Below are 25680 nucleotides of genomic sequence, written 5' to 3'. Positions count from 1 at the left end.
AGAGGGAATCTTTAGGACAAAGCTCGGCTTTCAGCTTTCGGTGAACAACACATTAGGCTTAATGCTTCTGGTTAGGAGAGTGATGAAACAGTTCGTTTTTGATATGTGTTACACCAAATCCCTATTATGATTTGAGGGCCTCGGAATCTTCAAAACATTTTAAACTTTGACTAGGTTTCATTCTTCTGAGGAACCAGAGATTTCACAATTGTCTGTATATTTAAATCTCCAGACCATCAAAAAGTAAAACTTGGCCAGAGTCTAGAAACATTTGAAGAACTATGAAGATTTTGAGGATCCCAAATTATAACTAGTAAATAGTAAAAGTATGTTTCTTTCAATAATCTCCTTTTTTCTGCTCTTTTAAAAAAAGATTCAAGGAAAAGTTACTTCCAGCCTATGAAATATATATGGCCATGTCATAATTATTATTCAGTGTCTAAGCTTATAGGAGCTTAAATCAGCAGGGAAGTAATTTAACATCTCTGAGCTTCAGTTCACCCTACTGTACTGTACAATATATTCTGCGGTTTTTAATAGCTATGTTACAGTGGACGGCGAAGCTTTGTGAATGCATGTTTGCAAAGTACTTTCAGCTACTCGGGAAAAAGTGCAAGTATTATTCTAATAAACTTAGTTCAGGCCTGGTGCTGAATCTAAGTTCCTGTGGAACTAAGAACTTGGGGTTGCAGCGAGCCACTAGCTGTAAGACATTGAAGAAGTCGTTCTATATTTTACACATTCCCGTGGGGGGTTCTTATTCCCTGTTAAAACCAGCTCCTCGGTAGAAACCATTTCTTGTTTTAAGGATTATCCTTAGCTACTATGGTGCTGATAAATGCAGAGTGCGCCTGAACTGTTACTGGCTTCCTCCTGTTGTGCAAGATAGAGCTGTGTGGTTGGAATTACCAAACCAGGGACCTGACCCGCAGTTCTGGTTTTATTGGTAGTTTTGCCAGAGTAAGAACTGCAGGCTGGGTTCCCTAGTTAGCTAACCAATGTTAACATGAACGCAACCACCCTCAGAAATTTAAATTAAGACTTAAAATTCTGGTTCCTCTTGCCTTGATGAATGTACAAAAGGGGCAGGGTTGCCTTGAGGAAGATATGTTACAAAGCTAGCAAGTATCTGTTATCTATTTACATTTTTTTAAGAATAGTCACCATTGCACTGGATCAAGGCAAACTTGAAGTGGATCTTTAAGGAAGTCCCCTGTCCTGGTCAATATAATATACAAACGCTCAGACCGGTCCAAATTAAGGGACCTAAACTTGCACCCCTGAAGTCAGTTGGAGTTCTGCCACTGGAGAAGGAGGAGTCAATCCTAAATTTGTAAAGAAACCCCATCTTGTCACGCATCATTAACTTTTTGGATGAGGTGAGCAACAGTTTACCGTGAAATCTTCTACTCCCCCTGTTAGTGCTGAGGTGCTGTATTGCCCTCTAGACAAATCTATTACCGTTGACGTAGAGTTTGTTCACCTCCTCCCTCCCTCCCCCCACCCCAGGCACTGGAAATAGAAGAAAGATTTGGTGTGATCAAAATATTATAAATAGCAAGGCTGTGTTTCATGCCATAAAACGCTGTTCTCCCTGCAGCATCAGTGACATCTTGTTAAAGGAAGGAGCACGGCATACAAATAGCGTTTGGCATTAAAAGTCCTGTGCAGTGCGTTTTTCAGCTGTGTCTGGATTCCAAGGGAAGGGAATTATAATAAGGCTTACACTCTAGGTAGGGACGCACAGGCAAGCATCTTAATTAGATACAGAGCAGTCGGCAGCATTCTGGAACACTGGAGTTTAAATATGCTGTCTTGTCTCTGAGCACCTGGCTTAAAATATATTCTGCAAATGTTTTATTCTGATTGTTTAGCAGAGTGCAGGCTGTAAGGAATCGGTCAGACAGCTTCTCCCTCTCCGTTTCCCCCAAGCTGGGCACATGAAGATCAGAATTACAAAGGGGAAATGTCAAAGTTCGAGTATTTAAAGCCTTAGTTTAACTGCTACACCTTCACCTGGGCGTTTCAACTCTAGAGTCTAATCAGAGAGGGAAACGGCCCAATCGCCCTTTCCCCTGGTATCACCGATCTCTCCAAAATCCAGGAGTGAGGCTATCGGTGCAAAGTGTTTGTTCAGGAGTAAGAGAGCTGATTAAAGTAGGTTATCTACACAGTTATCCTTATCTCCCTTCCACTGGGCTCAGTGTCTCCCTACTTCTGCTGTGCCCAGGGTATGCGCAAAGCCAACTTTTTTCCATACCGTTGGTCTGACATATAGTTGATCTCATTCGTTTTATCGATATCGGGTCCGAGTCTGCTCTCGCTGAAATCAATGGGGGCAGGATCGAGTCCCATACGTCATCAGAAAGTTTAAAGAACGCTTAACATTTCCCATGGGGATTTGAGTACATTTCAAGGCAAGGCCTAGCAAGAGGAACAATCACTCCAAGCTAGGAAAAATATATCGCTTAAACATGTCTTTAAACGAGAGTCTCTCTCTCTCTCTCTCCCCCCGTCCTTTTCATCTGGATTCTCAGAAATCCCTGAAACCTTTGACACCACAAATCATCCACATGGGTTGAAGGAACTTGTTCCTCCATTTACATGGTTACATACAGCCAAAGCCGTAAGGTCACAGGCGTCTGCTTTGCCCTTCTCCAAAAACTCCGATCTTCTCCAGGAGCAAAGCTAGTTCTGGAAGGGCAAGAAATAATTTAACTTACAAACAGGCCTGCGCACTTTTATGAAATATAGCTGGTCTAACTAAAGTGCATTACACAGAAACCTAATGCTGGAGTCGGTGACATTTCATCGTCTGCTGCTGGCTTCATAACTCCATCTCTGTTTAAGCGCATTGCATGTGTACACACAGTGCGATCGTTTACAGCGAACTGGATAACTGCAAACCCAAACGGGAGTGTTCTCCCGCCCCAGTTGTGGTTGGTTTGGTTGGCTGGGTTGTTTGTTCTAACCTTATACACACGCTGTCCCTAGCCGTAGCTTTTGGCCGCGCTGCTAAACCTGGATTTCACATGCATTATTTATTCTTCTTGTGTTGCAAGTAAGTTTGGAAACCGCTGACTTTACTTTGCAGGACGCTTCTACCTCACAAGAGCCATGGAGCACCTATGCTACGGTGAAAGCCTGTTCCATTTAACAGAACACTTAGCCCAGTGAATGTGATGGAAGAGGTATGAGGTTTTCTCTTCTCAAAATAAAAGCTGGGTGGGATAGAACCTAGAACACAATCCCACACTAACCGACCAGACTTCCCAGACAGAGCGTGTCCAGGGAAAGTTCACTATCCCATCTGCAAGGACCTGCTCCTGCTGGTTGAAGTCAATGAGAGTTTTGCTATTGATTTCAACAGGATCAGCACCTGCCTCTTCCGCCCCTCCCCTCCCCATATGTATTGAGGCTTTTCTGCTCTGTTTGCACATAGACTTGAACAGATCGAACCGGGGGATTGTGCATTTTTGCAGGGTTCCCATCATAAACCCGTCGACTGGCACCTGGCTGAAGCAGTGACATTCCTCCAACAGGCCGATCGATCTCACTTCTGTGTCGTGGGCTTCCGCAGCAGAACCTTAGATGACAAAGCGGCGCTCTGTGTATGACAAACGTGTTTCTCCCTGTGGTTAAGTGTACTGACCACTCTGCCAGCGCCCTGTCTGGTACCCCGAATCCCAGAGAGTACATCCAGGGAAACTGAGAAAAAAGGGGGAGGGCTTGCACTGGGATTTTGCATTATTTCTTAGAACTTAATTGTACTTTGATTTTAAAATATGAACAAACATTGTCTATGAAGATCAGGCGACCTGCCTTTAAAACCAACCCCAGCGCTCCGAAGAACCCTGCTGCTCCCCTTCAATCAACGGCCGCGTCAGGGCAGAGGCATCTTTGCTCCTCACTGCCTTTGACTCCTAGGGCTACTTTCCTTTTATTCTTCCAGTGCAGCACGCCTGCGCACAGTGTGCTGGTCCCATTCCTGGCAGGCGGCTTGTAAGATGAGTGAAGAAGCAGGTGGGGGGAGAGAGAGGGAAGCTCTGTCATTGAAAATAGCTCACTTTGACAGAAGCAAGCCAGAGAGACAACCCTGAATCTATGTCAGGCGCTGCCTACCTGCAAGGTGTGCAAAGATGATGGCCATGAACACCAAGCAGCCTTTCACTATGCACCCTGCCCTGCAGGAGCCCAAGTACTCCAGCTTGCATTCCAGTTCAGAGGCGATGCGCAGAGTTTGCCTTCCAGCCCCGCAGGTATGTAGATTAAGCATAATTACAGCTTTAAGGCACATTTTTTGACAGGCACTTGCTTAATGTTTTTTTCATGTCGCCAGAACAATCGCAGATCTCTGAACCTCTCTCTCTCTCTCTCTCCCCCCTTCTCTCTCTCTCTCACTCTTGTCTCTGATCCACATGTCTATTCAAGCAAAGCTGCTGCCTTCATATTAATTTTTATGACCTGAGCTTTGAGGAGGAATCTCTGTGCTTGGAAATGTTTTTTAATCCTGAGTTGACAGTATTCCCCACTGACTCCAATATGCGCATTCTTGCTTGCAGCTCCAGGGCAATATATTTGGAAGCTTTGATGAGAATCTGCTGGCCCGCGCTGAAGCTCTGGCGGCTGTGGATATTGTCTCCCACGGCAAGAGCCATCCGTTCAAGCCAGACGCGACCTACCATACCATGAGCAGTGTCCCATGCACGTCTACCTCCTCCACAGCGCCCATCTCGCATCCTTCGGCCCTGACCTCGCATCCCCACCACTCGGTGCACCCGGGGTTGGATGGAGACCTCTTGGACCACATCTCTCCAACGCTGACCGTGAGCGGCATGGGGGCCCCCGACCACACGGTGATGTCGGCTCAGATTCACCCCCACCACCTGGGCGCCATGGGGCACCTGCACCAAGCCATGGGCATGGGCCATCCGCACCCGGTCTCGGCTCACAACGGCATGTCCTGCATCAGCGACGTGGAGTCGGATCCCAGGGAGCTGGAGGCTTTCGCCGAGAGGTTCAAGCAGAGGCGGATCAAGCTGGGGGTGACCCAGGCGGATGTAGGGGCGGCTCTGGCCAACCTCAAGATCCCCGGCGTGGGCTCGCTCAGCCAAAGCACCATCTGCCGGTTCGAGTCTCTCACCCTGTCCCACAACAACATGATCGCTCTGAAGCCCGTGCTCCAAGCCTGGCTGGAGGAGGCTGAAGCTGCCTACAGGGAGAAGAACACCAAGCCGGACCTGTTCAGTGGCAGCGAGAGGAAGCGCAAGCGGACCTCCATCGCCGCCCCGGAGAAGCGCTCCTTGGAAGCCTATTTTGCCATCCAGCCCAGACCCTCATCGGAGAAGATCGCAGCCATAGCGGAGAAACTGGACCTGAAAAAGAACGTGGTGCGGGTTTGGTTCTGCAACCAGAGACAGAAACAGAAACGCATGAAGTACTCCGCCGTGCATTGACTCGGGCAGGGGCTGGGGTGGGCAGCTGGCTCTTCTAAGCCTGGACTTTTATATATTTTATTCAAATAAAGAGCAGGGATCTCCGTGAGGACTCGCACTCAAACCGACCGACCAACAAAGCCATTAACTCCCCCATCACGCTGATTACTTCCCTCCTCCCCCTTTTCTTGTCCCGTCTTCTTGAAAACAAAACAAAACAAAAACAAGTTTCTCCTGGTTGCTCCTCGGCTGAGATTCACGTCTGTTGTGTCTGTTGTGCACTAGAGTACAAGCCGCTTGTCACTTTTGGAAGAGTTGGAAGCTGAGAGGTACTGGGGAGGTGGGAGAATTATCTTGTTTCTAACACAATTGCAATAAAAAAGAATAAAAGGATAGTTTAAGGGGAAGGGGATGGAGAGGTGAAATGCCCCTGAGGCGAAACCAGAGGATAAATATTTATTAAGATTTGTGAATTATATTTAAAAATAAAAAGGCTATTTTCAGAATGTCATGATTATACCCGGAGGTCAAATTCTACTTAGCTTTTTGTGTGGGTCTATATCTCATCGCCTTCTAGGACCGGAACGCCTGGTAGAGGGACCAATCTTAACCTGAGATACGTGAACAATTGTTTTATACTCCAAAACTTTGGTAAAGAAAAGCAAAACAACCTATTTTTACTCAGCGAAATACTTTGGCTGCTCTTCGTGTGAATTTTTCTTTCCCCCTAACACACACACAAAACTATCTCCAACTAGATACCAGGTGTATTGCCTAGATTTTTTAATTCACCTTTAAATCAAGTTCTCTTATTTAGTTGACTTTTTTTGACAAGAGATTAAATCGTGGAAAGTAGTATTCTTGCACTGGTCTGAACACAGTTTTACGTCTCTCAGATCCATAGATTCCCACCACAGACTTGTACAGTGCACTCACTTGAGTTTGCAGCCACAGCACCGGGACTCTATCAACGTAGAGACTTGGCGGAATTAACAGTAGCGCTGTAACTTCATGGACTTGTCTGCAATCGCTTCAACAGTGTCTCCACTCGATGTTATTTTTTTTTTCATTCTTTTTTTTTTTAATCCAAGGAATTTTTTCCGTTTTAATTAAAGACTGTATCTGAGTTTTGTAATACACCAAGTTGGTAAGGGTTCTTGTAACATATTCTTGGTTCAATATTTGCAATGAGCTTTCTCCCTCCACCCCCATATGTTTCATATTTTAGTTATCTCATAGTTTGTGTGCTTGTGTGTGGTCATTTATTTATTTATTTATTCATTCATTCATTCTTTGGGATAAATTCTGAAACGTTGTTTTCCCTTGGATTAATTTCTGAAATAAATGCTTTATTTTTCAACCCGAATGGAGAATTTTCTTTTCAGAGATGAAAGCAGGTCGGATGAAGCAGAACAGAATATTATAAAATGTGCAGTAATAATAATAAACTTTAGACAGTGCTTTTCCCCTGGAGAATGGAAAGGGATTTTTAAATCGTAATGAATCAGCTTTACTAGTCATCCTTCCCAGTTAACCTGTTATCTTTATCTTGTATTATTATGACTGTTTCTACAAGCTGTAAAGTTTCACCACTTTGTTTGTTGACTTTTCCATGTATTGATTTACCTCCGCATTTTTTTTCAAGGCGGTCATAATTTCTCTGTGCCAGAAAATGTATTATTTCCATCTATAAAATGTAAATTACCAGATTCCCATAGATTCCTACTGTGCGTGGATCTCGTTATGTTTATTCGCTAGTTCCTAGGCTGCGTGTAATTCAAGTAATTCAAATTGGGAATAAAACCAATTCCCCTTTGCAAAACAAATGCCCCATCGTTTAGTTAAGTTTTGGAAGGGACGGGGATTCATTCTTCTCACCCGGACAGAGTTACAGAAAGAATTTCATTCTCTAAAATTTAATTTTAAAAAATCGCTCAACCAACTCTCTGAAAGGTTCATTTCTAATGCTGTTTATAAGAAAAAAGAGGGCTTTTTAATTATGAATCCCAGAAGCACCTTAACGATTAAAAATTAATGATCGAAGCCCAAGTATCTTCTGAATATTTCACGGTAGCATTTCAATGAGTGTCAAACATCAAACCTTAGATCAGGGAATCTCTTTCATTCACCCCCCACTCCCCAGTTCACCTCACCCCACCTTTGGGAAAGCACCTTACAAATCCACCCTTTTAATTTTAGGGCTCTTAAGAAACTAGAATGCTAAACCTCCCAGAGTTTCCTAGTTCTATTTCTTCCTAATCAGCCCCAATGATTTTTTTTCCCAATCAAATGTCCTTTAATAATAAATGTCCTTATGCCATTACATTATATTGTGGGTTTTGAAAATTTAAAATAAGGGTGATGCAATATTAATTGGCTATCGTAGTATAAAAAGGGCAGAAAGCAATTCAGGCTGTCTCCTTTCACTACTGTCCACTAGGATTTCAGCGGATACTCTATAAGGGCATGGCTGGGTTTGTTAAAGTCCAGGTAAGATATATTTTTAATATTTTTCTCAATCCTTAAAATCCTATTAACGTTACCTATTACATTTATTTGTGGGTTTGTTTGTTTTACAGCCAAGATATCAAGATAAACAAAAACAAAAAGCTGCAGTTGGTGGTGGTTGTTTTTTTTTAAAAAGTTATTTTTGGAGTTTCAGATAGAGAACTTATTTTCTAAATGTGGGGTTAAAATATGCACTGTAATAAATTAGCCAAAAGAGTTGTCCTGGAATCAATTTAGACGGTATTTCTATGCCAGATCAAATATTTTTGATCTAATAAATATCTGACAAATACACCAACCAGATGCTAGAAAAACGAAAACACCAATTCAATTTAAAAGGTGACTGGGGAATGCACCAGCTTCTTATTTTCCTCTTTTCCAGGCTTGTATGATTTTTACCCCTCCCGATACAACTCTGAACTGAGAACATTTCCTAAACCCTCACCGGAGAAATTAAGTTTAAAAGCTGTTTCTTTCCTTCTGGCTTTAGCAGCAAGGCGTTCTGGATTTCAGAACTGGACAGATAATTGCGGCTGCTAAATGCTTTTGTTTGATGTAGGGAACTTTCTCCGAGTTTTTCCCCGGATCCCACTTTCAGAAGAGATGCCTTCTTAAAAACAAAAACAAACCCCTCTTTTAGCACCGCATCTTTTATTTATAAAATGTCTGTTGGGTTTTATTATTTTATCAGCTGCCTGGTTTGGAAAGTGCTGCCAATGGCTCCCTGCTCTTAGTCACAAACTGTCTGCGGCAAGATTTAATCCTTTTGGAGCAAACGTACTAACGTTGCCCTGAAGGACTTGGGGGCAGAGAAGGCTAGATCTTCTGAGGTCTCTCAGCAGAGGAATGGTAGCAAACCGTCCGCTTGTCTTTAACAGCAGAACGAGCGGAGTGTAGCTTTGCAGTGAGCTTGCTTTTGGTTGCAATCTCTCTCAACTCGGGCTAGCATATTTGGGCAAGAAAGTCACTTTGCTCTGTTCCCAGCAAAAGCAAAGAGTTCACAAGGAGATGCTGCTGGTTAAAAGTTAAAATATAGCACTTTGAAGAGCCCAGACCCGTTTGTTTATCAGCAAACCTGTGGGGTTTTAGCACGAAGGACAGAAAAAATGATGTGAAGCCAGGGTTGTTACAGCCACTATGAAAGCGGTACACTCTGTCCTCTTAGAGCTGAGAGACTTGGAAAAGTTCATGCTATCTGGGTCTTTGTTTAGAAGATGATAGCACATGTAGCTTTCTCTTATCCAAAAGAAAATATTCTGTGGGGGAGTCTGAATAATCTCTTTGGGTAGGATACATGTGTGTGATCTCTGTGCGTGTGTGTTTTCGGTGGTTTATTTACAGACAGCTGAAGTTTGGGTGTCTAGATTTTGTTAGTTCTCAGACCTGGTAAATGTGTCGCTCATGTCCCTCCCTTTGGAGCGAAATTCAGTGTCAGGCTTGGCCGGGGATAGCTGGACGCTAGCGAGCTTTAGGGAGAGCCCAGGGCTGGGTACTGCGAGGGGCAGGGCCTTTGCCCCACTCTCAGGCCACGTCGCCCGCGCTCCCCAAACCAGGCGCCCCCCTGCTCATTAACAACAACTCCGAATTCGGTTAAACTTTCTTTCCCCGAGCTGGGCCCTGGAGCCGGCGCTCGTGCGGCCCAACGACCTCGCTGCAAAGGCAGGCGAGAAAATGCGCTAGGCCGGCCCGAGCCGCAGCCAGGCCAAGGTGCTGGCGCTTCGGCTTCTCCTCCCCGCTCGGAAGCCCCCTAAGGGCACAGGAAGCCCAGAAAGGGGCTGCCCCGTCCGCTGAGACAAACGGAGGAGAGGCTGGTAGCCTTCCACTGGCCCGTGCTGGAGTTAGAGGCAACCCCCGCGTTTTTAGCTGCTTTGCAAATATTTCCGCTTGACGCGTAACCAGCCGCTGAGAAGGCGCCCGGGGGCTGCGCTGGAGGTTTGCAGAGCTGGGGGGCCGGGGCAGCGGGTGGAGAGATCTTTCACCCCCACCTCCCGCCAAAGGAACGAACTTCGTTTTGGGGGTCGGGGGGTGTTTGCAAATGCCCCGACGTTTGCTTATAATAGTGTGCGCCCAATGCCCAAGCCTGCGCCATGGCCCGCAGGGCGCTCGCGCTGCGCCGGGCAGACTGGAGAGCGGGAACGGGCCGGGCAGAACGTTACCCCCGCGCGCACCCGCCTGAGGCGAATAGAAGATGTCTGAGGAGGGTTTTAAGCCAGGCCGGGAAGAAGCGGGTCCGTGCAAACAATAGTTCGGGCCGCTCCTCCTCCCCCTGAAATCAACACGAAACTCGCGTGGACGTGGACTTCGGTGGGAGCCTAGTAAAGCCCCTTGTTCCCCGGGGGAAGAAGAGGAAGCAGCTGACCTGGGTTCCCAGGCTCCGGAGCTGTTCATAAAAGGGGCATGTAGGCCACGGTCCCCCCCTGTTTCACACCCAGTCCCGCGCATAGTCCTCGTTCATTTCCCGCCGCCTGGGGGAGACCCGCACCCTGTCATTAACCCCCCCGGATACGATTCGTGGCGAACTGGCCTTGGGAAGGGGTCTGGTTACAGGCCTGAGCGACTGGCCCCCACATCCTCACCCTAAAACAAAGGGGCTGCTCGGTGTAGCTTGACTGTCACCTCCTTAGCAGAGCTACTCAGTGTCCACCCCTCATAAATCACGGCTTACTTTTATATGCACTCAATTGCTATCAAACCCAAACTAATTGCATACATTCCTCCAGGCCATTTTGCGCTGTAGTGGTGCTTGGGAGCTGATCAATTAGTCATTAGGCTCCTCCATTAGCTGAGCTTTAAGCTCGCTAATATAAATGTCTTGTGCCGATTTCCTTGTAATTGAATGAATACAAAAATACAGTTCTTAGCACGAAGGACAGAAAAAATGATGTGAAGCCAGGGTTGTTACAGCCACTATGAAAGCGGTACACTCTGTCCTCTTAGAGCTGAGAGACTTGGAAAAGTTCATGCTATCTGGGTCTTTGTTTAGAAGATGATAGCACATGTAGCTTTCTCTTATCCAAAAGAAAACATTGGTGTATGTGTGAGCATCAGACTCTGAAGCTGCTAGGTTAGTCAGACCTACCTTACCAATTAGTCAATGTATTTGATCCCAACAGAAATGTATCATCTGAAAGCTACCAATGCAGGTGTGATTTCTTAGCCTCACTGAAGTCAATGGCAAAACTCAGTAGGTCCAGGATTTTCCCCCTGATGCTAGATTCTGACATCCCTGGTTCTTAAGTTCCTTTTCAAATCCATCCTAAATCCCCCTTTAGTTCTAAACAGGGCATAGAACATTTTCAACAACACTTTTTGTCAAAATATGCTGATTCATTGAAGTTGAAACATTGTGGGGACACTTGACAAAGTTTTTGATGGGAAGGTTTGTGATGTCCAGGATGAACTCTCTGGTCACAGAAAGAGAGAGAGAGAAAGAGACTTGAATAAAACCCCCCGATATTTTCCATCAGAAAAATCGATGTTTCTGCCACAATTCCATTTCATGAAAATGGTCAAAAGGTTTGGTCTTCATTCCAGTGAGGAACAAAGACAAATTCTGAAATGTCAAAAGTTGTCCAAAAATGGAATTGTTGTTCTCCAGGCAGCTCTGGTGTGTGCCTTGCTAAAGCCCAGCTAAAGCCCAGTTACCAGATGAAGAATATTTTGTGATTACATGAGCCCATTCACTCAAGGAAAGGAATTTTTTACATGGGAGAGTAAAATACTTTTATTTTCATCCTCATTATGGTAAAGGGTGGAAAAATAGGCTGGGTTTGCATACTTGTTTTTTTTCCTGGACCGTACATTTTTGTGGCAATTTTGTATTAGTCCCTTAGAGCTCCGATTACAAATAGACTACAATATATGGGCCTTATGGTGATCTCACTGAAGCCAGTGGCAAAATGCCCTTTGATGTCAGTTGGAATAGGATCAGGGCCTGTGTTTGTTGCTTAGGAAAGAGGGAGAAAAGGTGAATAATTTTCTCTTGATGTAAATAAAATGTAGCACCACAAGAAGATAAAACTGCCACAAAACAATACCGTATGGGTGGCTTTTGCATTGATGGATGCCAGAGACTGATAGCACTAGTTAGAGTCAGGTGTATTGGGCTTGATTCTGATCCCCCACACACACACATACACACCATCAAGTAACTCCACTGAAGCCAGTAGTGTTACAGATGTGTAAACCAGGTGTAGCTGAAAGGAAACTCAGGCCAATGTACAGAGGTTCTGTGTATAGTTCTTCCACATTGCTCCATTAATGCACTTTGAGTGTGACCCACAGCACTTTTTCTATTGCACTATTGGGGTCATTTTCAGACCTGGTATAAGCAAATACAGCTCTTTTAAAGTTAAATCTGTATCTGCTTATGCCAGGTCTAAATTTGGCCATTGGGCTTCTGAGAATAGACAGCTAGTCATCATTATTTTATGATTAATTGTGTTGAATTGTGCCAGGTCATATGATGGTTTTGTGATGTGGATGTATTGGGCCAAATTCCTCCCTGGTATAACTCCGCTGCTTTCATTGCAATGCATCACATGTGAATCATGGTATCCATTATCTCTGATTGCAAATTATTTAAGGTCCTGTTTGTTCAAAAACATTTAAATACTTAACTATATAATAATAATGATCCAGGCTTGGCACTCCAACAAAATTGGAGTCAAATCAGTGGAGCAATGTGATTTTTTTTTCACCTGTAGTGAGAAATTGCTTACTGGTTTGCTGGTGCTGGATTTAAAGATCTGTTTTATGATATTGGGAATATAATTCCAATGGGACGACAGGGATGAATATATCATTTCATGGGATTCTTTTATTTTTTGGACTCTCTAGTGCTGGAGAAGGGATCCAGGCTGACAGTCCTGGGAACTGCAGTCCTATTTTTGCAGAACAAATATAAGACTGGTAGAAACTTCCCGATCATTGTCTCCCTCAATCTGAACCTTGATGGGCTACCTCTAAGGGTGAAGACAGTTCAGGGCCTCTTTTTTAAGGAGTGACAGTTGTGTCTGTGGTGCATGTGTGTGATATGAACACTAATGCTAGGAACTAGACTGAGCCCTCAATTTTATTTCACATAGAACGCCAGACAATTATCTGATGATTATTCCTTTCAGCCACTACTGTTTTAGGTTGGATTCAAACTAGCAAACTAAAGGTGAAAGGGTTACTACCAAGCCTATAAACCATCCTATTCCCTAATAAATCATTAGTTATAAAGGTGTGGTCCTACTTTCATTGAAGTGTAATGGCAGGATCAAGCCTAGCTGTGTAATCTAAACAGGATTTATGTAGGATGTAGGACTTGTGCCCCTTTTTTATTTTACATTTTTTCTTAAAAATGAGGCACATTAGAAACCCTTTGCTTTTTTATCATCAAATCTGTCTATGGGAGTGTGGAGAGCAGGATTACTTGGAACACAGCTTGGTACACCAAATGCAGAGAGTTGACTAATTTTTTTTAATTTCATCCCTGCTATGTTGTGCCCTCCCTATGCACCCACTCCAGTCCCAGACATGTCAGCACAAGATATTAAAAAGGGGAATCTAGCTAAAACTTCAGTTTTACTCTATCTGTGAATTTGCTTAACATTCTCCATGAACAGGCTCACCTGTGAGATAAAAGTCTCAGTGGTGGACAATCACTTCTCCAGATGGTGAGATGATGGTCTGTCTCAGAACCTTACAATATTCACTTTAATTGTTCTTTAAACATGGTTGAATGGCTGAGCAGCTGGGCTGCTGTTTGTTCTCTGTACCAAAGATGTGAAATATACAAGATGCATCTGTTTGAGACATTGCAAAGCTCCAAATTCCTTCATTAAATCCAGAGAAGAAGTAAGTTTTATACTGAACTGCTCTTCTAACTGTTGGTGCTGATTATTTGATATCGTTTGTGAATTGATTTACGGCATATTTAAAGTGAGGGACTAATAGCATCGGCTAGCATAGGCACAATGCTGGCAGGTGTCATGGGAATATTTCCTTCAGTGCTCTGACTAATATGTTGCAACACCCCATTCTTATTCCACTTCTGGAATGGGAAACATATTTTTGTAGTCCGCCTCAATCCTGAACTGTCACTCTCCTAATATTCCAGGTACACCTGGGGCAATGAACTTCAGTCTTTCTCACCATCAACACAAGCTAGTTCAGTTTTGAGCTTCCTGTGAATTGTGTATAATACTGTATCCTTGTAACCTGAAATGTGTTTAAGGGAAGTTTGGCATGAGACCCACCTAACTTCTTTTCATCTGTGTGACTGAATCAGGTTTGAATCCAGAGGTGAAATGTTGTTCCCATTGAAGTCAATGGCAAAACTCCCAATAATTTCAATGGGGCCAAGATTTCACCCCAGGTCTCTAGAGCCAAAAGGCCAGACCCAGATCTGCTCTCAGTAGTTTGAACTATCAGAGCTGTCATTATCTGTGCTATTTCATATATATTTTTCCTATTTAAATTTGTGTTTTCCTACAGAGAAAGAACTTTCAAGAACCAGCAAAGAAAATATGTTAAAACTCCAAATTCTAAAGAGCTAGCCCATCTGGGCAAAGCAACAAGATTACAATCAAGAATGATGCAGAGAAGGTAATTGGCAAACTACAACTAAAGTGAATAAAATGTTACCCTCTGATGCTGCAAAGTCTTAGGCACACAGAGCAAGTGAATAGTCCCATGGATCGCTGTGCAAAAAGTTATTTATGTGCAGAAGTCCTTGCAGGATTAGGGCCTTAGATTTGTTCATTAATGTTTCACAGGGCTGAACTGAGCCTGTGAGTCAAACTACTCTTGTCCCTTGTGGCTTCCATGTTTCTGGGGTTAAGAGGTTGTTGTTCCTAGGTGTTTGTTTTTTAAATAAATGTAACCTCCTATAGTCCTGCTTTAAAATCAAGTATTACATTAAATAGACTTGGACTTGCAGTAGGAGATTATTATATTTCTTTAAACCTTGGAGACCAAATGAGAATTATGTAGAGATGATGTGACACTGAATTTTTTACACCCTGTAGCCATGTAATGAAAGCCAAGACCAAACTGGGAGTCCATGATGCAACTGTCAAAAGCCCCTTATGAACAGGAGCCAAGGGCAACTTTCAGACTTGAGAACCTCTGCAACAAGTCAGATCTGCTACACTTTAGTATTGGTAATGTGATGTTGTTACACCATGGCAGTGAAATTATATTATCTTCTGCACTGTGAGGAGATAACGCTTGTATGACAATGTACTCCACCACGAGTTACTACAGCAATATAGCAAAAAGGCATTCACACCTTCCTAGAGCCTGATCTTTTTAATTTAAGTCTAGTCTACACTGGGCTTTTTAATTTAAATCTAGTCTACACTGGGCTTCTAGCACCCTCCTCCTTTCCCCTGTCCCCACTGTGGCTCTCTGGGCCAAATTCACCTCTGGTGTAATTCCACTGAAATTCCAGGGGGGGGGAGAGTCCATGGCAAAGCTTCCATTGACTTCAGTGGAGCCAGGAATTTCACCCAGTGTTTTTAACAGGGTACCATGTTGTATGAGATCTACACTGTGACTAGCATATAGGGTTTCTCTTGCTCTCAACAGTAGCTGGGTGGATTTTTATGGCAGGAAGAGAGTCTTTAGTTGGTGATGTCTTCCAGGACACTGTCTCAGACGTGATCTGAGTTCAGGCTGTGGCAGCAAATGCAGACGTCTGATATTCTTTGCCTATGCTGAGGAAGCCCACTTTGACATCACTTGGAGCTAGGCATTTATAAGGAATGGGGAAGTGACCCTCTAGTTCCTTGCAAGGCAGTATAAGTATTACAACACCCAGAAGTGTGTTGGGCTTTTTATGGAGCAAATAAAATATCCTGAGGGACCTTACCCAGCTTAGTACTTAGGGTACTGAGACCTAGCGGTTAAAAATGCTCTAGAAGCACAAATTATTATGAGACAAGACAACAAGGTGAGAGTAACTAACAAGTGACTTTTCTCAAGGAAGTAAAATTCAGTGGGAGCAAAACTCCTGAAATGAAATTGCCAATAATAATAATAATCAATAATCATTAATAGGGTATTCATCAAAATCTTCCAAAACCACACAAAAATACAATACAGTATTTTGGGAAAGTTTCCCACAAGGTACAAGCTGCTCCTTAGGGGATAGATCCTTTAAGGTTATGAATAGCTCAGATGAGATGTAATGTGCCCTTAACTCCCATCAGTCTCAATTAATCCTGAGGCGCTCAGTACTTTGTAATATTGGGCTCCAATACGTTTGGTCTTTCATATGCTGGAGGGGTTGGGCTGGGTCAAGTATTACCCATGTTCAGTGGTTCTGTGGAATCATCCTGCAATAATTGATTCCTTTAAAAGAAAACCCCACCCCTATTTCTGGCTGTGATCATTATGGGAAAAGGAGTTCCCATTTAATGATTGCGGTGGGCGAGGGAGTGGGGAAGGAGCTATCCAACCTGGGCTGGGAGGAGGAAAGCTCAATAAAGTGCATGCATATAAGGCACTGAAAGAGATTTGGCAAGACAGGTCCCTTTACATGGTTTCTGAACCACTAACAATTGATTTTTTTTTCCATTCTGTGCTTGTTCCCTAATATCCTGCTCTCCGTCTCCCGGGGACTGCACACAGGAGATGAAAGCAAAGAAAACCAAACAAGCCATCGGCGGCGCTCACTCAATTGATTTTTACACAAAATTTGCCTTCATGTACGAAGGATGGAAAAATGATCTCATTAATAATGAATAACAAAAACAAATGCAGGGAGGAAATCAATAGAAGTACATTTGATATCATAGGGAGATGAGAAGGGGGTGAAAAAAAACCCTACAAGACCAAACCTAGCAACACAGAGATGCATAATGCAGGGGCTGTGTGCTTGGGAGGATGGCTGCCTCTCTGTGTTACACCTGTCAGGGATATACCCGAGGGAAGCTGGTGTACAGCAGAAAGTGCTGAACACCTCCCCAGCCCGCGTGACATTTATACTTTATGCCAGGCAGTTCTGCAGACCCAATAAGAGATGGAGTAATGGTTTGAAAAGGAAAAATAGCCTGAATCTGCTTCTGAAACACTAACTGAACTCTTCTGACGGTTGAAAACATCCAGTTAACTTTCTTTTGCTTTCATTTTCCCTGGGTGCCTCTGTGCTTCCTGGTTTCATCCCTGACTGAAAGTGAACACATACAAGAAAGGATAAGCCTTGTATGCACGCACAAGGCGTACTCCTTTAACCATACCAGTACAGTTAAAGGGGTACAACCCCCTTAGGATGGATGCAGTTAAACCAATATAAATATACTTATGCTGATACAACTTATTCCTGTATAGGTAGAGGAATAAGCTATACTGGAATAAGGCACCTCTGTATTGGTATAACTGCATCCTCACTAGGGGTTGTGTATTTCAGTAAAAAAAATCACACCCCTAACCATAATAGCTACATTGGTATAAAAACTGTATATAGACCAGTGCATATTGTATTTCTGGCCCAGCTGAAAATATCATGATTGGGCTGATTTTCATGAAGTTTCTAGCCTGATTTCCAGGTTTGGATGAACAATGACATTAGTGAGGCCAGGATTTGGCCCAGGAGAAGCTCTAGAGTGTTACCAAGCTTAGCTGAGCTACTTCCACCTACAGCTCATTTGACGCTGTCAGGGAGGACGTTTTGGAATCTGTAGATTCAGCAACTGTCTGAGGGAACTGACCAGCCCTGGGATGTGGTGGTGTCTATGTATGTTGGCAGGCTTGGCAAAACCCAAAACTAAACTCTAATTAATTAAAGGTTTCAGTTAATAAATGAATGCATATATTACAGCTGATTCGAGTTTCTTTTCCCATGGAAAATTTCTATTTTTAATTAAAAAAAAATCTGGAAACTTTAAATGGGTTTTGCCCCAAAATCTTCAGTTTTCAGTAGATTTTGATGAAAAAAAAAGTTCAGTTTTCTGATGAAAAATATATTTTTTTCATTTGTAGGAAATTAGATATTTTCCTTGAAAATTTTTGTTTAGTTGAAAATCTAATTTTCTGTCAATGAAAATTTTCTGTTGAAACTTTTGTGTCAGCCCTAGAATACATTATTTTTGGCCTGTAAATGTGAAAGCAAGAATCATTATCCCCATGTAAAGGACAGAGAAACTGAGGTGCAAATAGGTATATGGTTTCCCAAGGTCACACAGTCAATTAATGACAGAGCTGGGATTAGTAGATCACAGGTACCAATTTAGTGGTGCCAACTACTAATCCAATATTCAATCAACTAGACTTACTATTGGTCTCAGTGAATGGGATCATAATATACACAGCAGTTGGCCCAAACATCTCAGCTTCAGATTAAAATAATGGTTTTAAGACCAAGCATAGAAATAAAACAGTTCTGGTGTTGGGCTTACAATACAACAGCACTGAGTTCCTAGGGTTAACAGGAAATTACCAGTCTTGTCCTTAGCCTTATGCCAACCTGAGTATGGGTTAGGAGTAGTAAATTAATGCCTATAGCAAAGGTTTGGGACCATTAATGGTTCTAGTTCTAATCAGGGCTGTGATGTTTACTCAATGTGTATCCTTAGAGGAATCACTGGGTATAAATTGAAAATTAGATGATGAATCTGAGCTGACTTTTCTGGGGGAAAGTAATAAAACTCCCATCCCAACCCCTTCATACTGAAACTGTTTTCATTGGACTAATCTGGCTGAATAAGGGGATCTGAGTCTGGCAGTATGGTGCTGTGGTGACCTGAATGTAGAATGAGGGGGATGGCATCACCTGAAATTTAGGATAGTCCCATAGTACCACTCATCTCCATGCTTTTTTGCATACTGTGTCGATCCATTGTTTCATCTTGTTTTGAAAATATTCTCTTTTCCCTTTCCTCCAGCCTTTGCTCTCACCTGCAAAAATGTACATTTCAAACTAGTGTAACTGAAACACTCAATGGGCCAAATTTTCAAACCAGGGTCCCAAAATACCAGGCAGAGCACATCCATTGCCCTTGCAAATCCTGCATGTAATGTAGTAAACCACCACATATTCATACAGATAGGGGGGTGTAACTTGGCCTTACTCAGCCTGAATTACAGGTCAGCATTTTGTGAGTGCACTGGAGGTACAGGTGCAGAAAGTCCAGATCCAGTGAAGTTCAAGTGCACAGCAGGAGGAGGCAAGATTTTGGGAGCCCACACAAGGGACCAGGGCTTAGATCTGCGCACTCCTACACATGACTGTGCAACATGAGAGTATGCAAAGGGCGGGGGAGGGGCAGAGCCTGTGAATCCCGCAGCTACTTCCTCAGCTGCTATAGTGATGAGGGCCATACAAGTATGCAGACAGATACTTTTCCCATGGAGCAGGAGCACAAAGCCTGGAGGCTACTCCAGCCTGGGGTGAGATTAGCAATTTAGACTGGATCCATTGCTGCTCCACAGCCCCTCGGAAGAGGATTTCTGCCTCCCTGTGCCGAAGGAAGTCACCAGTGCCCAGGACAGCTACTCAGGCAGGACTTGGGCAGAGAATTTACCCCTCAATGGACATCTCTCAAATAATAACAACTATCATCCCTCTTTTCTAGGGCAACCATCATGGTGCGATGATCTGCTAAGCCTGAAAATGAAGATTTATGCTGGAAAGCCTGGCAGACCCTAAAATGCAGCATTGCAAGTCGTGGGAATGTAATAATGTAAGCTCATTCCTAATAAAACCAACTTAACAGTTAGCTACACAAGGGAAAATGGGACTTTCTTTTCATGCCACCTGTTGTTTCAACTTAATCAGTCTGGGGATACTGAGTACATTTTGCCATAGGCTTCATTTGGGCATTCAGAGCAAACAGCACAGAGATACAATGAGAGCTGTACAGAAATGCACTGAGTCAAAAAGGAAATATTCTACCACACTGGTATAAAGTGAAAGGAATTTATTTCAGTCACGCACCTTCACTAGCCATTTCCAGCTAACTACATTGGAAAGCAAGGAAGTGGATTTCTCCTTTCCCGGCAGTAGCTGGGGCTTATGGGTTACTTCACCTGGACAGTGTTAGATAAAAATTTGTTCCTTCAGCAAAGCAAAGGTTTGGGTTTTGTTCTGTAAAGCAAATTTAGAACTATATATTGTGTGAGAACGCTTATAAAATTATATTCTATTTTATAGGAGGGGGAAAGCAATATGCCAAAGGAGATGAAAAGATTTGACTATTTTTTAAATGAATGGAGCATTTTAAAGCAGCAATAATGCTACATAATCTAGACTGACCATTAAAAAATGTTATTGACATAGGCTAAAATTTTCCAACCTGGGTGACTAAAGTGAATCCTTCTAAGTCTATAGTTACACTTTAAAATAAACGTGGCCTGATTTTCAAAGGTGCTGAGTACCAGTCGTTCCCCATTGACTTGAACTGAATGTGCAGGTGCTCAGCAGAGCTCATAATCAGACCACTTATATTTAGTGCATATGGATTTAGGAGGCCAGCTTTAAGGCCCAGGTTGGAAAATGTTAGCTTCAGTGCACTGTCAAAGTTTACAACAAACAAATACTTTGAATTCTCTCTCATCTGAATAAAGTATTTACCTCCTTTCCCTGCCAGGTGTTGTGAGGGTTAATTCATTAAAATTTGTGGAGTGTTTCCAGGAGGCAAAAGTAAGAATAACAATAATGCCAATAATTAACAAACCATAGCGCTTATAGAGTGCTTTGTGGATTCAAAATATTGGACCAGCATTAATGAATGTGTCCCTACAACACCACTGGGAAGTAGGAAAATGCTAAAGCCCCTTCATACAGATGGGGACACTGACACACAGGGTTGATGTGACTGGTCCAAGGCTGCACAGTGGTAGAACCAGGATTAGAACTCCAGACTTCTAAGGGCTTGAACTCCAGCTCTGGGACCCCTTCTTTAGACCATCTATGCTGCCTTAAATATGTGCCTTCTAAGGGCTTGTCTATGCAGGAAGATACCTTGGAATAGCTATTCCACACTAGCGCCCCTTGTGGACACTCTCATTCTGCACTAAGAGTGGGCTAACCTAAGCCACATAAAGTGTGGATTAAAAGTGTCCACGTGGAGAGTTATTGTGGAATAGCTATTGCACTCTTTCACAGCCTGGCTTATTTCACAATAGCTTCTCTATGTAGACATGCTCTAAATGATAAATATTACTATTATTTTATTATCTTGAGGTGCCCATTGCAAAACTGAGAGCTGATCCAATAGCTCGTGGATCCATGTTCGGAAACGGTTGTTGTGTTCCAGGTGATAAAGAAGCAAATGGCCATGAAGCCTTCCAGTCTAAGCACCTGAGAGAAATCCAGAGCCAAGCATTTCCTCCAGGAAGTAAGCTAAAGGTCTTCATCTCTCTCACTGCCTGATTTGTAACCCAAACTCAGAGGTTGAGCATGATCCTTAATGCGGGTTATTATCTATAAATTATTGAGGAGTGCAATATCTCTCCATTTACTGACTGTCATAACAAAGAGTTGGGAGATAAACCAAGTCATCATCTACCAAAAGAACACAGCATTTGGACAGTGCAAAGGCACTAAATAATTCAGTATCTATTTAAAAGTATAGTGTTTTGTAATTTCAACAGAACCTGCCTTGGTTTGGCTTCACATAACTCAGAATGTGCTTGCTTGCAGGTGAGCACCTCTGTTCTGGAGAGAAAGGAGCAGGGAGTGGGTGGGAAGGCCAATCACACTGTCAGCATTTACTAGGATTTTAAACTTGCATGAGTTCGGTGAACCAAATGTACAAGGAGCAGTAAGGCTGGTGGGTTTCCAGAAAGCCCTTTGATTTGTCTTCTTCATGTCTACAGCATGAGAGTTTTGTAAGTTTACATGTGTCCCCGTTTACACATGTGTATAACACGTCTTTGGGCGTTAAAGTTAATGAAAGGGTTGCCTGAGTAAGGAATACCGTACTGGGCAGCAAGATTTGGGGGCCAGATCCTCAGCCTTTTTGTGTCATTCTGGCAGGGATCTGAGAATCTCAGGTTGTGGGTGGGGAGAGCATAGAAACAGCTCATCAGTGTACTGTGTGTGTTATGGGTGCACCCACAGAGGCTGTTATTAGCTGGCTTAAGTTAGAATAGTTCAAATGCTCTGGTAGCCCCTAAGTTCTGGGAACAGAAAAGGTGTTATGCAGCCACATTGGATCCTTTGCCAAGCACGGTGTGCCAGATTTAAGAATTGGGCCCTGTGTGCTTAGACAAGGGGGGAAAATAAAGGATTTAGAGCCATTTCAGTGTGAGGTTTAAATTGATATTGTATATGATATTACAGTGCTCAAGACATATATCCATTTGATTTCACTGGTGATACTGGAGTCAGATGCTGTCCAGCTGTGACATGAGAGATGTCTGAGAAGTAACAGTAAAGCTATGGCAGTTTTTCTGGAGGAGGGGGAAAAGACTGACTTACTCTGTGGAAGAACCTGGGCTTAGTAAAGATATAGATTGAGTACTGAAGAGTACAGAGCTCAGCAGGTTGAGAAGTTCTGTTCAGATAGGTGCTGAAAAGTCTGATGCACACATGAAAAATAACTGTCCTATTCTGAACATCTCAGGACAAATCAATCTCTGGTATAACTATCTTGTTACCCCAGGTATTAATTTGACTGTGTGGCCCTGTGGGACGAAGTCAACTGGCGTGGTCCAGCCATGGGTGTCTAATTGCAGTGCAGACATAGCCTCTGGGTCAAATCTGCAGAGTAGATCACAGTAGGAGCATCTGTAAAAATGCCCTCATATCTGTGGTGCTGGTAAAACTCTGCATTTGTCTGTGCAAATGAGTATTTGCACATACACAATGGATCTTTGTCTAAGTGCTTGTTTGCATGCCTAATTGCCCACTTTGCATGCACAAAAGTGGTGCTTTGCAGCACAGCAGGAGCATACGCAAGTTATAACTGCACCTGTTGATCTTGATTTGAAAGTCCATACATGCCTCCTGTACACTAGCCCCACTGCCAAGATGTGTACTGCAGGGCTCTGGATTGACAGGAGGCAGGACAGTCCTGTGTCTTGGTGAGGTGCTAGAAGCTGAGAATGGCCCAGCTTGAAACTATCTTTTGAGTCCCTCACATAAAACCACTTCCTTACAGCTTCCCATCCTTTTACTCCACTGCTCTTCAGAAGTGACTTCTTGATGTCACTTCTGAAGAGCAGGGGGAGTAAATCATGGGGCTGAGGGAAGATGGGAGAAAAAAGCTGGTACCAGCAGCACATGCTCAGGGTCAGGCTTTCAATAAAACATCTGTTCCCTGGGAGTCACCTGAAGCTATGATCCACATGAAAACACAAAAAGCAAGTGAAAACTGATAAGACACTAATATATTTGGGCTTCCCTGCGTTACATGTTCTAAAAAGAAAAGATAAGAAAGCGGATCATAGATGTTCCCGCCTTTCAAATGCACAGAGAGCAGAGCCACAAGTAGAAACTGCAGTATTTATGGGAGACAGAAGAACATCCCTTTCATCTCTGGCGTTTGAAATTTTCTTTCAGAGTTACCTGTGGGACAATGGTACACAGAGCTCGCCTGCATACACTGTATAATTCACACAACAGAAACTACATTAAAAGAATGTAGTGCTTAGAAATCAAACCCACTAGAACAAGCCAAGAAATGCTTTAGAGTGAAAGACCTAAGCAACTACTGGATGCACAGCAAAGGAACCTCCAAGTGAAAATACCATTGTGTCTAGGCACTCATGATGGGATTCAGAATGACAAATTCCTGACATACTTTTGGGATATCACCTGACTTATACACCTCTACCCCGATATAACACGAATTCGGATATAACGCGGTAAAGCAGTGCTCCGGGAGGGAGGGGGACAGGGCTGCGCACTCCGGTGGATCAAAGCAAGTTCAATATAATGCGGTTTCACCTATAACGTGGTAAGATTTTTTGGCTCCCGAGGACAGCGTTATATCGAGGTAGAGGTGTATCTCCCTTGAACCCAGTATAGATACCCTATCCTCTTTGCTCCATGTAAACAGCATCCTCCTTTGTATGTGATATAGGCTCAGGGCTTGATTTTCAAATGTACTTCTACAGTTACTGTGATTGCACACACAGTTGGGTATTTGTAAACATAAATGCTCATTTACTTGTCACACTGGACATTTGCATTCATAAATATCCAGTTTGCATGTATAATTTAAAGAAATGTGTGTGAAAATTAGGCACACAATTGTACATACACAGGAACCTGATATTCAGATGTGGTGTGAGGGAGTGAGACACCCACTGAAATCAACGGAGTTGCACCCATTTACAGTAAGTCTAAATTTGACACTCAATGTTCTTTCTGCTAGGGGCAAAATTTCAAACCTGGCATACCTACAAAAATGCACATGCATCCACTGCCCTTCAATGTAATGGGTACACTGGAAAAATGTGCATTGCACCCTCCACACTGCAAAAAACTTCACTCACGGGGTTGTGCAAACTGAATTCTGCAGGTCCAAGCTGAGGATTTGCACAACTCTTTGCATAGGTACATTGTTGCTGGAATAGATGCATGTGAATTTTTGCAGATGCTCGTTTTCCACCCAGGTTCAAGAATTGGCTCTTAAGATTCTCTTATTCTGTGAAGCATCTTGCATTTCCTATTTCATAATATATTTTTTCAGAAATGTTTGCTGTGCCCAGGAAAGGTATCAGATTGATGGACCTGGAGACTGATATTGTCTATCCACAGAAGAGGTGCAGCCTCAGCAGTAGCAGTGTTGGTTTCCCCTATACTCTACCCCATGTGCCTCAACCCTGAATTATAGGAACTAACCCTAGAGACAAGAGAATAGTTCAGTGTCTGTGCCATATTCAGTATTTGGCCTCTGCTGAGATGACCAAGGCATTGTTATAACTACCATTTTAGGGTGATGGATTTTTGTGAGATCAATGCCCATCCTAAGGGAACTGCATAAGGATAACTAAACTCATTTCAGATAAACTTGGCTGAATTTGACCTGACAATCTGGACGAAAGACTGTCCCCCATCTCCAGTTCCCCTGGGTAATGTCACCGTATAATAATTTAAATAAACTGTCAAGAGTTGTCCTGCATTGGCTGAGGGATTGGGGGAACAGACTATGGGTAAAATCCTGGGTACACTGGAGTCAGTGGAGTTTTGCCATTGACTTCAAAGGGGCCAGGATTTCAGCCTACCAGGTCTTCTCCAGATGAAATTGCCGTGTTCTTTTGTTGAAGACTGCCATGTTAAATATTCCTTCAGTAGCTCTGAGAACAAGGACAAAAAAATGTACAAGGTCTGAAGCAGAAGATGATATTTAAAGTTTGATATCTCAGCTGTTTCAAAATAGGTTTGTTCTTTCCCAAACGCCAAAACAGATTAGTCCATAAACATTACCGCATCATGGAATAAGTGCCTGCAATTTTTTCCCCCTCCAAAAATAAAATAAAAACCCAACAACCCTCTTTTTAAGTAATACAGTAGGAACATATAAAAGCAACTGAAAAAAATCATAACTTCTGTTGCTTGGTTGGTTTTTGTCCTCTATATTATCTAACCAGCTAGATGGCTATGGCTTAGCCGTAGGGAACTGGTGTTGGCTTATGGAGTTATATAGCAGTGGGCAGGAGTTCAAGTCCAGTTTAGTTCAGTTGGGGGTGAAGGCTGTTCAGTTGCCAGCATGACAGGAGTCTGCAGTCTGTCTGTCTTAAGCATTTCTATAGTGCCCACAAGCTTAGCTTCAGATCACTGGGGGGTCTCAGTCCA

General features: G+C 43.2%; 1 protein-coding gene across 1 annotated transcript; it reads left to right on the top strand.

The window, feature by feature from the left end:
* Positions 1 to 4139: 4139 nt before the first annotated feature.
* Positions 4140 to 5456, top strand: POU4F3 (POU class 4 homeobox 3). Its single transcript, XM_065409052.1, has 2 exons — positions 4140 to 4259; positions 4563 to 5456. Exons 1-2 carry the CDS (start codon positions 4140 to 4142, stop codon positions 5454 to 5456), a joined length of 1014 nt encoding a protein of 337 aa, XP_065265124.1.
* Positions 5457 to 25680: the final 20224 nt, after the last annotated feature.

The sequence above is a fragment of the Emys orbicularis genome, chromosome 8 (assembly GCF_028017835.1).
Source record: "Emys orbicularis isolate rEmyOrb1 chromosome 8, rEmyOrb1.hap1, whole genome shotgun sequence".
NCBI lineage: Eukaryota > Metazoa > Chordata > Testudines > Emydidae > Emys > Emys orbicularis.
The sequence above is the reverse complement of the archived record's forward strand: the minus strand, read 5'-3'. Positions and strand labels throughout refer to the sequence as shown.

Excerpts from the sequence above, each read along its gene's own strand:
- POU4F3 (XM_065409052.1), top strand. The coding sequence starts at position 4,140 with ATGATGGCCATGAACACCAAGCAGCCTTTCACTATGCACCCTGCCCTG. Across the intron at positions 4,260-4,562 it reads TTTGCCTTCCAGCCCCGCAG|CTCCAGGGCAATATATTTGG; the intron begins GTATGTAGATTA and ends TCTTGCTTGCAG.